Genomic DNA, 14,301 nt, shown 5'->3' with positions numbered 1-14,301 from the left:
TTTTCACCTTTCGTATTTCCCACTCAGTTCACTGTTGACATTTGAAAAGTTCATAGGTTCAGGTAAGCACCTTCTAAAGGATTCAGAATCTCCTGTCTGCATTTCTCATTTGAATGTGTCATCCCTCTCTAGTCTGTGAAATCACATTTTTTTTCTCTTGATACAACACAAAGTTCACACTATAAAAGAATACCTCTATCTCTTCTTTCTCATCAAATGCCTTTCAATTCATAAACCACACTATTATTATTTTTTTCTGTATCTAAAGAACTTGTTTTCTTTCAAATATCCTTGTACTCATTACCAAAAGTGTATGGAGAAAACAAATTCCACCTAGCTTACAACTCCTCCTTTTGTTTCACCATCATGCTAATAAACAGTTATGAAAACACTGTTCCTTTTACCCTAAGGTAAGGAATACATGAAAAACACACACAAAAAAACCTTAAAGACACAAGAGCTGGAAAATTGCATATGGACAGCTTTCTGAAATAATGATGATTTCCAATGTCAGTGTTATTGTTTCAAACAGACCAAATGAAGTTCTGTTATATTCAGGCAACTGCTGAAAACCTTGGCCACTGACACTTCAGGACAGATTTTGACTCATTCTAACAATAATCTATAAAAATGCAAGATGCTCTCACTTGTACAAATCTTTAACCCTGACGAACTTATTAAGATTCATCCAGTATCAGACTACTGTCCAGCTGTACACTTCATCAGAATTTGCAGGACATAGAGCATTTAATAATAACCTCATTTTCTTTGTCAAGTAAAAGTAGTAATTAAAGGGATACACAAAAGAATAGAAGCACCTTACATTTACCTTCATGTTTTCACTACTGTCAAGCTCGATACTAAAATTGACTGATTTATATCTTTGTGATAGTGATTTTGTTGATATAACCTAACGTGTTTTTTCTAGGCATTTCAGTAGGGAATGTAACAGAGTCACTATTAGTTCTGATGTACCAAGGGAGAAGTAGCTTACTTCATCTAGAATATGAAAATATCTCCTTCTTAGCAGTAGTATAGTAATAATGAGACACACTTATCCCCTCACCAATGTCTCAGCCAACAGCTTATCCCTCTTGACTAAACCATGAACAGAACAAATGCTGATGTTTTCTTCAAATAACTGATCATGAAATCTGCTCTTGAAATAACTTTTCGGCACATTTCCAGAACCATAAAAAACAAAGCTGTGTGCATTATATTCATTGTAGTCACAATTGCAAAAAATGTGAGGAAGGATGAAACTTTGAGCTGGACATAAACAACAGCAGAATTCCTGCTGACTTCCTGGGAGCCAGAGCTTCACCATCACTCTCTAAATATGTAATCTACAGTCACAATAAAGGAGCAGGATGTTTAAGTAATGGATTTTTTAAAATTATTGCCACAAAAATAGAGACTGGCCATTTACCATCATGACCAGCTATCTTTCAGAAAATTTATGTAGCAAGATCAATGTGAAGACTTAACTAATGCCCTATTTTGGTAGTAGTACAAAAACTGAAACACCCTTCAAAGTTCAGTCAGCAAAAACAATTCTGTTTCTCCCTTGGCTAAAGGGCCTTCTACCAATATACTGCAGAGGGATCAGTTAAGACAAGCTTCTTCAGAGACGTGCAAATCTCATTGGCTTTTGTGAGAAGACAAAATACTTTAACTTGAAGAAAGAAAATGAATATCAACAACTTGCCATCTGATGGTGATCTATATCTATTTATACAGATTTATTACCAAATCTGAAAAATAGAAACATATATATATATGACTGCACCTTCAATAAGTTTGCAGATGACACCAATTCGGGTGGGAGTGTTGATCTGCTGGAGGGTAGGAAGGCTCTACAGAGGCATCTGTACCAGCTGGATCAATGGACTGAGGCTGATTGTATGAAGTTCAACAAGGCCATGTGCTGGGTCCTGAACGTGGGTTGCAACAATCCCAGGCAACACTGCAGGCTCGGGGAGGAGTGGCTGGAAAGCTGCCTGGCAGAAAAGGATATCGGGGTGCTGGTCAACAGCTGGCTGAACATGAGCCAGCAGTGTGCCCAGATGGTCAAAAAGGCCACCAGCATCCTGGCTTGTATCAGGAATAGTGTGGCCAGCAGTACTAGAGAAGTGATTGTCCGCCTGTACTCGGTGCTGGTGAGGCCCCCCCTTGAATACTGTGTTCAGTTTTCGGCCTCTCACTAAAAGAAAGACATTGAGGTGCTGGAGCACATTTAAAGAATGGCAACAAAGCTGGTGAAGGGTCTGGAGCACAAGTCTGATGAGGAGCGGTTGAGGGAACTGGGGCTTTTCAGCCTGGAGAAAAGGAGGCTGAGGGGAGACCTCACTGCTGTCTACAACTACCTGAAAGGAGTAGAGAGGGTGTTGGTCACTTCTCCCAAGTAAAAGTTATAGGACAAAAGGAAACAGTGTGAAGTTGCGCCAGAAGAGAGCTTTACATTGGGTATTAGGAAAAATTTCTTCATGGAAAGGGTTGTCAGGCATTGGAACAGGCTGCCCAGGGAAGTGGTTGCGTCACCATCCCTGAAGCTGTTTAAAAGATGTGTAGATGAGTTTCTTACGGACATAGTTTAGTGCCAGTGTTAGGTTAGTGGTTGGAATGCATGATCCTGAGGGTCTCTTCCAACCAAAATTATTCTATGATTCTATTCTATGATTCTATAAATTTTGTAGCGTTTTGGTGATAACTGTATTTTTAGGATCTATGATATAATAAACATCTTATTTTTTCACAAGTGTTTGCTGTTGAACTCTTTAAAAATGCTATCTGAAAAAAGTAGAATAGTCTGAGTGTTTATTCAATACTTTCTTTGTGTATCATATTATCCGTGCTGGACAACGGAAAACATCTAAAAAATGCCTGTTTTGTAAGTCTGAAATGTGAAGAATTACAGGCAATAGAAACAAATGTGAATCTGTGACGCATATTAAAAATGTTATAATTAAACAGCATGTAAGCTGCAGATAAAATACTGACACCACAACTATCACAGGAAATTGTTGTTATTATGGGATAATAATAACAATTATTATTATCACAAGAATGTTGTATTAGTGAATGGTGATACAACAAGTTTAAAATACACACTATACAATAAACAAGATCAATTAAAAAAAATTAATCACCTTCATTTTGTGTTGCTAAATGCTGTGTTGTTACCAGCACCTACGGCTGACTCTAACCACTTTCAGGATATTACTATAGGTCTTAGTAATGTAATACTGGCAACACTTCCCAAAGAAATGTAAACACCATAACACACCATGTGGCATGTGGCAAATGTGCGTCTGCATAAATGGCATAAAGCAAGACTGACCTTTTGCTCCACGTATGAGGGAGGCTGATGAGGGCATTTTTAGCTACTACATCACCATGGCAAGTGAACTGCTTAGGTAATGTCTACAATGAGAAGTCTACACACCTCAGTACTTTCCTTTAGCTAACGAAGCATATGCTTCCAAAGGCAAATACAAAACTTATGCCAAAGAAAGTGCAACTCAGATGGTTTCCCCATCATGTTTACCTGTTCAAACGTGACCCTAATCCAGCAGCAGTATTATTAGTTTTATTTAGGCTTGGAAACTAATAAAGAAAACTGTGTTTAAGGTATACTACTGGATAAGTCATCGATTCTTGAAGCCGTAGAAGAACACTATTCTTGGAGAGAACACAGAAAACATTTATTTCGTCGGTTCCTGCAAGCGCATTGAATTGAAGGCCCAAATTATACCCATATAAGAAGTGTTTTCCAGACCGATGTTTCTCTGGCAGGTTTATAATCCACTGATGAAAAAAGAATGCCACAGATGCTATAAAATCTTTCTCTATGGTATCCAGAATGGCCATGTAAAAATTTTTTAGACAATCTCATCCACAAGTTATCACTCCCGTACTGAGTTTACAGTACCTAAACTAGTTTAAGGAAACTATTTCAGGTAGCTAAGTGTAAGTTGCAATGCAGCTGGGTTGGCAGGAAGATGTAAATGGTTCATCAGACCTTGCTGTGCTCTATCCTTTACCATCTACCCACCTGACCTTCAAGAAAGCCAACTAGCTGGAAGTTTGATTGGGTGTGCCCCAACCCAGCTCATTTTACATTTGTTTTAAGTCCATTTGATGACTGCACTGACACTGTACATGATCTGAAAGTGAGCATAAATTATACCTGTCTGCTTGATAAATTAATTTTATTCGTGCCTATTTCCTGCTAGGAAACAGGATGAAATCTTATCACATATTCCCTTTACTCAAGCAGTGGGGAAAAATCTGTAAGCTCAAATATGTGGACATAGAAAATAAACAGTGGAACAGGAGGGTCTAGAATGCTATAGGGGAGTTTCAGTGTGAACAGGAATTAGGCTCTTTAAGGTCATGTCTGCACGGATAATTTCAGACAGTCAGGAATTAACATTGCCATTTACTGAGCTGGCAGGACATGAGGCAGCTCTTGATTAGATGCCAATATAAAGATGTACAAAAATCTCAAAACACTAATGTGATCTCAGCCTCTGGAATGACTACTGCTTTTACTTTGTTCTGCCTTCTTGTGACAGAGTGAAGGAATTCAATGCTTCAAGGAATTCAAGTGTCATTTGTCAATGAGATTCTTAGAGTAAGACAAAAATTCAAATATTCTTGTCTCTTAACCACAGACAGCGTACAAAAAGTGTGTGGGCAAATGATTTCTTCTTTGTTAATGACCTGTACACACATAGTCTCAGAGCTGATCTAGAATTCTGTAATGGAAGCAGGTAGGGAGCCAACAGAAACATACAGAAATATAACATAAAGACAGTGGGACTATATATCACAATATTCAGTGTTAACTTAGTAAACTATTAGATACGAACACCACTGTTCTGATCATCTTCTTTGTTCTAGATCATCAAGGAGAAGTGTTAAAATAGAATGGGCCTGACTGACATCAGTGAAATACACCGTGATATACACTGGGATCTACTGTTACCCTGTGGTTTAGGTAACTTTTAATATCAACAACTGATTGCTTAAAACACATCTTTACATAAAAAGATTTATGGTTTATTTCTAATATAAAATATATAATCATATATGTATATAACATTTCCACAAACTGTATCCTCCTGTGGTTACACAGAATTAATGACTAATAAAACTAAGCTTGAAAGCTTTGGATGCGATGTGGAGAAGGTGGAGGTTACTGGACACTTCAAAGCTTGCATAATAGATAGATTTTTTTTCTGCTGGATAACTAAATTTTTCCTCTGAGACTTGGAGTTTTGAATGCCATCCGATCTCCCAATCTGATCTCACATGTCTGTAGTCTAATTCTGCAGTTCTGCTTGCAGGGTAGAGAGAAAGATTAAAGGACCAAAATTGTCAAAGGTAAGAAAAAATACATACCATTTTCTGTGAGAATCACAATATTCAAGAGCTGAGATTAAACAACACATGATGTTCTAACGAGAATGATACACCACAGCTGCCAGTGAAATCTTACTGACTCCAATCATAAGTTTCTCCAACAAGTGCTTTTACATATTGTTGCAAGTCAGAATGCAAAACTCTTTAGTAGAAGAATGCTGATGTACCACTAAGGCTCTGGCTTTGATGAGGAATGCTTTGAGGTCTTCAGTAAAAAGGAATACTATACCATCTACAGGGCTAGAAGTAAAAACGAGAATACTGAAGTGCATCTTGGAATCTGCTCATAGCTTTTCCACAATTAAACGTAGATTGCGAGACAGTACTAGACAATCAATTTCATTTTACGCTACCTCTGCTTCCAAAAAAACCACACGTGGACATCTGTATCATCTTTAGTGCAGTTGACAAAGGCAAGAATTTCACTGTCTTAAGAATGATAAATAAGTAGATGACTCAGTAAGACTAAAATATTTTTTGTCTGCCAGAAGAAATGGAAACTGATTAGTCCATGAAGAAATATGAAAAAGACTAGATTTTCATCCATTTGTAGGGTGAGGTCATCACCTAGTAAAACCAGCATTACTTACTTCCTCAGTGAACCTCTGCATACCGAATACAAAACTTTTTGTTTTAATCATAACACTGAAGCAGAGAAAAAGATTTAAACAAAAACTTAAACTCTCTGCAATACATATTGCATACTGCCAAATACATATTCAACCATTTGGTGTTCCCTTATTTCTATGAAAAAGTCACTTATGAAAAGTGACTGCTGATGCAAAAAACCCCAGCTAAACAAAAAAAGCAAAACACCACTGAATAACAAGAACCATACTAATATATGCCCATAAGTCCCCCATTGAATAACAAGCTCACCATAAGAGATATAATTGTCAGTTTATTTACATTCCTAAGCATGAAAATTTATTTTCTCTTATTTCATTCAGAACTCTTTTATAACTAAGGTCTGAAATCTACAATCAATTGAATGTAGGCACAGAAATCCCCCTCCACGCTGCCACCAGCAAGACTAGAAAGACCTAAGACTTGATTCAAAGTCCAATAATGTCAGTGAGGAGTTTTTCTACTTCCTTCAACATGTTTAGAAAGGGCATCTGAGGTCAACAAGCAGCACTCCTTATTCTGTCAGAAATTCCACTGAGGCTGTGCAGTATCAGTCTCCACATAATTACATACATCTTCTTCCTGAAACTGAGGTCAGTCACATTAATCGTACTTTCATGAGAAAAGGACTTTTGGAGTCAAACTTGCTTTGTAAAACAGAAATAAAATACATACCATATATCAGCTATGGCAATGCTTTGTACTACTCTAAAAAGATGCACTGTTTTTAAACTTTTATATTAAAAGAGTTGCAGTTGTTTTTACATTACTAAAGAATGACACTTTATGTTTCAGTACTGATTCTTCTGTTGTAGATCAAAGTAATAAGAAATAATAAACTCCTTAGGCTCACTGGAGGCAACGCACTTGGGCACATATTTTGAAAACAGAGATACATTTGTATCTATATTCAATTATATGTTTTTCTTGATGTTTTAAAATACCAAAAATACTGATAACTTACATTGAGACATGATGACAAATTTAAAACAGACATAACAGGGAAATGTTTTCATCATTGCTGCAGCTATATAGAACTTCAATCATGGGCTACTAGAAAATATAATGGAAGAAAAATCATAAATAAAAACAATTTTTCCAAGGATTTCCCTCCCCCCCATATTTGTAATCTGATAATAGTAGTAAAATAAATAAACAAATAAAAGATCAATCTTGACTCAATGATACAATCCCAAAAGATTAGAATATATTCATCATTTGCTGGATTGAGGTTTGAAGCTTCACAAATCACACAGTATGAGCAATACTGAGAACGTCAGTCTCTGTTTTCCTCTGTAGTGGCTGGTTCTTCCTTTAATAAAACGCTTAACTGCTTCTGTGCACATGAGAGGAAAAGTTCCAAACTATGCAGATTTCTCTGACGGACAACTAGATCAAGCTGTTGAAATAAAAAACCAAAACAAAACAAAAGATAGATCAACTTTAAGAAAACCTGGAAATAAGTGCACAGTTTGGCAGCAAAAATTCAACCATATTCAAGAACAAAAATTCAACAACCAAATGCAACAACAAAAAAAACCCCTAAGTAATTTCTATGTGTGCAATTTAATGACAACTTTTTAATGAAGTATTTCAGTTTCTTCAAAGTAAAATATATATAAGGCTATAAGTAACTTTCCCACAGCTGTCAAATTCTACACAGGTAATCTGAAAAAGCTGAACAGCCTACCTGTCACACTAGATAGATCCTTACCACATCTTTAAAAATAGCAGCTGTTACTTTTATGAAAGATAATGCTTCTACTTTAAAGCAAACACTACATAAAACTGCATATTCAAAAATCCAAAGTCTACTGTTAATTTAGATGGCATCATGTTTAAACAGTTCCCAGAGGTAAAGTGGTAATATTTTCTGCCTGCTTTGTTTATTGCGACATTTCTTTGGAATCCCCTACTGTCAAACAATGTGAACTATATATTTACTTACAGTAAAGACAATGGCCCTTTCTTCCCCACCAAAAAGATAAGACCACAATAACAAGACTTGGTAGGTTATGTCATATAAATGGCCTAAAAACATGGTTTACCAAAAAGTATTTGAACTTTCCTAACATTATAATGTTAATAAATAAAATGCACTGCAGAATTCCTTTCATTTGAATTCTAAAGTTCAAATGTCAAACAAATAATATTGCAATTCAGAGATGTTTTCAACTTAACTATCCTTCAGTCAGCCACAAATTTAACAAAATACATATATATATAACAATGACACAGAGTAAGACTGAAAGGTCGTGGTACAAGGTTAATAGGACATAAAAGTTCTGGCACCTGACAGAAAGGAAGCAACAGAATTTGTACGAAGTCCAAGTCTGCGCCTCTGTCAAACTGTTGTGCATAAGACCACCAGCAATGTCTCCACCTCTGTAACACTGGCAAAATGCTACTGTGAGGCCACATGGCCCTGGCAGAATAGAGGAACTAGTCGAGCAAACTGGCGGCAATCATTTGCAAATGGCCACATTTCTTCAAAAAATATATCATGCCTCATGTATCTAGCACTCACAGCTTTAATTATAGCTTTCAATAAAAACTCTAATCCTATGGCTCATCATTCAGCACTTCAGTTAGTTGCTCTAACAATCACTTGAACAGACATTTTGTTTTATAACAGATACAATCTTTTTAAAAAAATATTAATAGAGAATGCAAGGCAAAGTTAATGACACCTCATTTCACTTTGAAAATGTGCTCAGGGTATAGCTGCACTGCTGTGACTAAATACACAAAGCAAAGTACTTTTATGACTCTGTGCTTTGCCGCTCTTTATGTCTCTGTAACACACGAAACCAGGCTCTGGAAGTTGGAATACTTTGGCATTTTGTTTCAACAGAAATGAACATGTCAAATCTAGTCACAAACAGAAAATACACATATTTTCTAGAAGCCACAGAATCATAAAACTCTCCTTCAGTAATATGTCTGCTTGTACTTCTACTTCTCCCGCAAATTTCCAGCTGTTGCGCAAATTTTTGTATGTCTTAGCAAAAGCAGACAGTAGTGCTCCACGAATAGCCTGATGTGAACCCAGTCCACTGATTTACAACAGATTTTAAAGCAGATCTAGTTCAAACAAATTTCAGAAAAGTCTGCTCTTAATATATTTAAGTAACAGCTGCTGCTGACAAGAAAAGGGAAGACTTAGAAACAGTAAATTAAGATCTGAAGAAGCTGTACCTAGAAAAGACAGTCTGGAATAAACGAACGACCTAAACACAATCTTGTGACAGTGTATTTCTTCTGATTTGAAAGGTATTTTGCCTCCTTCCTCTTCTCTGGTCTGGAATCTAAAGAATATTTTTCATGGGAAAGCTTGCAGATGTTTTTGTGCTTATGACCCATATTTGTCTGAGGAATGGGCAGATATAGTGCAATTCATAAAAAATATCCATTACATCTTAAGAACGAATGCGAAAAACCTCTTTCTCTAAACATATTCTCATCAAATGCTGTTGCTTCTGGTAGATGTATCATTTGGAGGAGCTTAGCATGAAACTGATTCTTGCTGTTTTCCTTTTTTGCATATTATATCATCTATACTCCCAGATAGTTCTTCATCGAGGTTTGGTTAAACTCTCAATTTTCTTTTCCTGTAGCCTTTCCTTGCAGATTCTGCTTTAAAGAGATTGAAGTAGCTCACCAGGTGCACGTTCTGATACACTGCTGTAAGCTTTCTTTACTAAGGCAGCAATTTCAAATTGTATACAGTTCAATTTATTTCATCAAGTAGCAATGTAAACGTTTAATGTGTCCAGTGATTGGCTGCAATACGAACAAAACAGAATTTCTTCAAGAGAAAGATTTTAAAAGTCTCAAATGACTGAAGTACACATTAGAGGAGTCTTTGTTGAACTCAAGTGGCTAGTTGGTAGTCTCCCTTTGTGCATAAGAAAAGTTTATTGCTTGTTAAAATTTTATATAATTCAATAACATAAAAATTCAGAATTCAGCCGCCCCTTGTCTGCAGGGTGTATGTATAAGCTTTGCCTTGAGCAGCACATTTTAAAGTTCTTCCATGCTCCAGTAAATGACAGAACACCCTGAAAAGATTTGGGATCTTCACATAACATAAAACGAGAAGCAGCAGAATTATGCTGGCTTTGAAAATGATACATTTGAATGTATTCAGAAGAAGAACATTCCCATTAATGGCGAAATTGACTGGGAAACAGAAACAAATCCAATGAAGTCTTGTCATATAATATACTGTTTAATGAAGTGTTAGCAATGGACACTTTTTTCTGAACAGTGTCTCAACATTGCTGTGCTTCTGCTTGCATAATATACCATAAGATGTGAAAATATGTAAGTAAGGCATTTTAAATCTTGTTTGTCTAAACAGCCTTTCCTCTATATTTTTAGGTCCTGTTCACTTCATGGAATGATCTCATACATCTGGCAAATTCAAACTAAATGTGACTCATATGCAAATGTAATCTGTATGAGTAACGTATCAGGGATTGAGCATTTGCACAACCAAACCAACCCAATGTTTTAATTCTATAGATACTGAAAAATGCACTGTGTTGGTCCAGATCTACCATGTGAGAAGGCAATTTTTTACGTCGTACCATCACTGTTGTTATTACCAGTCAATGATTCTCTTCCATCATGTGAAAGCTATCCAGTTCAAAGTTCCCTATTCTGTACATTGTGTCCTATTAGCAAGGCTTTAATTAGCTCAAAGTTTTAATGTTTCTGAACTTCATTATTTTAAGTTACTCAACAGTTTACCTCTGTACAGATTTTTATTTATTTTTTTTAAAGAAGTTGCTTTGCTAGGTACTTGCATGGAACCTACTGAGGAATTGGCTACGTAAGATTTGGAAAAATAGTTTCTGAGCTCCCCAGGGTCTATACCACTCCTGGAACTCCTACAGTCATTGAGAGACATTAATTTTCAATAAATGAGCTGATTCTTGCAGGACATTCTAACACATTCACTGCTGGATTTTTTCCCTTCTGTTTAAATCTTCAGTCCACTTTTAAGGTCTAAGAGTGATTCCACCATCCTTCTGGCCAAAGACAACTGGATGAGACTCCCTGTGGGTTCCCACCTCAGTCATATTATCCCTAGACCATCCAGAATGATGTGCCTGTGAGTCACACAAGGAGGCCCTGAAGCGAGGCATAGGCCTCAGCACAACTCCTATCACTGGATGCAAGAATTTGACTTGGGAAATAAAAAGAAAGGCTCACACATAACTGTGCAGAATGCTGCCACCAGGTGACTGCTTTCATCCCAGGCTGCTGTTTTAAAGTCAATTCATCTTGCCCTGCATCACTTCATAAACCCACTGCTCAAACCAAAGTTAACAATTATTCTTAGCTCTATGTTTTCTTAGCTTTTATCACATGCAGCTCAGATTTTCTGTAAAATGGAATGGAAGTGCAAAATAATTTGCCACATAAATAACGGAGCATGCATATCCTTCATATTTTCCCCTTGTAACATCTACCTGCAAATAGCTATATTTTCATGGCATATGGACTTGGCTTCCTCTATTAAATATGCTCCAACCTGTTCAAAATTTCAAATTGCTAGAAGAGAAACCCAGTCAGAACACTATAAATAACTGCTACCTGTCAGAATTATATTATCCATGACTAGTAACTAATAAAATATCTTATGGAAAATACAGTTTTAGGTTCATTACTGAAGATCTAAGGATAAAATTCTGATCTCACCATAGTAAAGACATGTTTCATTATTAGTCTCACTGTGGTCTGAAGATCACCCAGAAAAGTGAAGAAAGCAAAATTAATGTTGAATTGTTCCTTTTGTATGAACAGCAAGATGTTTTACAGTGTGTTTTTCCAAACTGTTCCTCAGACAATAAAATTTTCAAAACCAAATATATTGGTAGATGTAGAAAAATTATAAAAATATGTATTGAACAATTTGCCTGTACTTCAAAAGATAATCTGATGAGTAATGTATTCAAATACAGTTCAGCTCACTATTCTGGTTCTGTAATACTAACGAGTAAAAGTTGCAATCTTCTTTTTATAATGAGATTCAACAAATAGAATGATGAGAGATTAAAAAAGAGCAAAGCTGTTGAGTAAGAAGTTTTCAAGTTTACTTGTATTACTGGTATTTTTCATAGTTGATCACACATATGTACACTGTAAAATAAAAAATAATCATACCAATATAATTCAATGAAGCAGAGCACTTTCCTTAGAGATCAGAAAATCAGAAATCAGCTTTTGAGTCTTGCTGATTTCTTATAAAACTCATGCAAAGTTGTACATCGAGAAAACATTCAAATGCAAAATGAATGCTTAAGGGAACTGAAAACACAAGAGACTGATGTGTAAGAGAATGTGTTCTGAAGATGGCATTTGGTAGGCCTAGATGAGTGAGGCTGATATAAACGCTTTCCATTTATTTAGTGTTTACAAGTAGTTGCTTGTTATCTGTTGAGTACGATTCATTACCAACGTAATTATTTGAAGCTGAGTATTGATTAGCCATAAGTATTTATAGACATCGTCTTAGCATCATTACATTTTTTTTCAAAGGACTAGTAGTAGGAGTCACGCTATATATTTCCTGTTCCTTTTCTAAGTAATGTTCAGTAGGCAAGGAGACATTTTAACATTGTAGGTAAAAGCAACTGAGTTTTTTTGGCAATATTTGTCAGATTTTATCTTTTATTTCTCTATGTTTTTTCATTATTGATAAATATATAAAAGCTTTGTCTATTTGCTGTTTGCCAACTAACTATAATTTCTACTTCTTATTTTCAATATGGTTTTCTATTTTATGAATTAACTAAAGAACTTTTTTTAAAAAAAATACCTCAGTAAATATAAATTAAAAAATTATTATAAACATACTTCAGATTATGATTTTTTTATAATTTCATTCCACATAGCCAATATGATGTTAAAAATATACTGTGTTGCTCATTGAGGAGTTAATCCAGATGTAATGCAACTGCTTGCTTAGAGTCAACCATTGATGTTGCGATTGAACTCACCTTCAGGCATTTCTGTTTGTCCTAATTATATCTACATCTGTACTAATACATAATATTTTCTTTAAATCATTCTAGCATCAGTCCAGTCTGCATTACAAAATACAGTTCTGGCCTTTCTGAATTATGGCCTGAACTTCAGTGCTAAGTGGATAAATGACTGCATTTTAAATCTATAGGCACTTTCTAAATAGTTCTAGAGAAAAATTATTTCTGAAAAATTATGGGTTTTCTTTTATGATTAAAACCTTGGCTTTTGTAGACTCCTCCTGCTCCCATTCATGGTGTGTAATAATCCATTGAAATGGACTACTGCAATTTAGCATTAGTATTCTTCACATATGCTGTGCTAACAAAGTAAGAAACTAACTGGCTAGCAAACCCAGTGTTCAGCAGAACATTACAGTGTAACTACAGACTCACAAGTATCTTCTCATATTTTGACTGGTAGATATCCCTCTTTGAGGAAAAATCAAATATGAGGGGTTTGTTTGGTACAATTTTTATACCATGTAGGTTTTGTTGGGTTTTTTTCTTCATGCAACTAATCCACACGAGTGAATGAGCCCAATAGGATTCTGAAAAAAAAAGGTAGTTGCAGAGGTTCAGCTATGTGATTATATATTCTAGTAAAACTATAGGCTGAGAAAGGTACCCCAGTGCACTAACATGAACTTCTCCCCACAGATTCAACAGAAGGCTTTAAAAAATTCCCTAGCACATTAAATAGACCATATAAAAAAATTATTACCTTGAGGAACCTGCAAATCTGCAAGTTGGATGAGAAAACAATGAACTACTTCCTCTCATTTCTATAATGGATGAGAAGGAAAACAGATCCATATGGTACATATGTGTAGCAGAGCTTATTTTAGAGTTAATCCCAGAACAGGACATTTTTGTCTGTCCACCTGTGTATTTCTACTATTGATAACACTTAGTAAGTATATAAAAACAAGATTCTTCATGGCCGTAATTTATACAGTATCTGCTACACATTAGAAAGACATCAGTGTTCAAGTCTGAACCTCTAGGAAAGAGTGACGTTTAATAAATTAGATTGCCATGTGAAAATGCTTCTTTCTCCTTAAATAAATAATGCTGCAGCTTCTAAACCTTTAGGATTATATGCTCTGAACTTGATCAGTGAAACCATTAAAATAATACCATATGTTGGACACATCTTTAAAACAGATTTGCCTAGTCTGCCAAAGGTGGTGGGAAAACACCCTGTCAACCC

The 14,301-nt window shown here is 35.7% G+C and overlaps 1 protein-coding gene across 3 annotated transcripts in view; it reads right to left on the bottom strand.

Moving 5' to 3' along the window:
• Window positions 1–5,042: 5,042 nt before the first annotated feature.
• CCDC91 (coiled-coil domain containing 91) overlaps window positions 5,043–14,301 on the bottom strand; it is a 148,435-nt gene continuing 139,176 nt past the window's right edge. For all 3 annotated transcript variants that reach the window (XM_071816941.1, XM_065842937.2, XM_071816936.1), the window contains one exon: window positions 5,043–7,453. In XM_071816941.1, the coding sequence (XP_071673042.1) occupies window positions 7,331–7,453 (123 nt within the window). In that variant the 3' untranslated portion in view covers window positions 5,043–7,330. The remainder of the gene's footprint in view (window positions 7,454–14,301) is intronic.

The sequence above is a fragment of the Patagioenas fasciata genome, chromosome 1, assembly GCF_037038585.1.
Source record: "Patagioenas fasciata isolate bPatFas1 chromosome 1, bPatFas1.hap1, whole genome shotgun sequence".
NCBI classification, from domain to species: domain Eukaryota; kingdom Metazoa; phylum Chordata; class Aves; order Columbiformes; family Columbidae; genus Patagioenas; species Patagioenas fasciata.
Note: the sequence above shows the minus strand (reverse complement) of the source record. Positions and strands in the feature narration are given on the sequence as shown.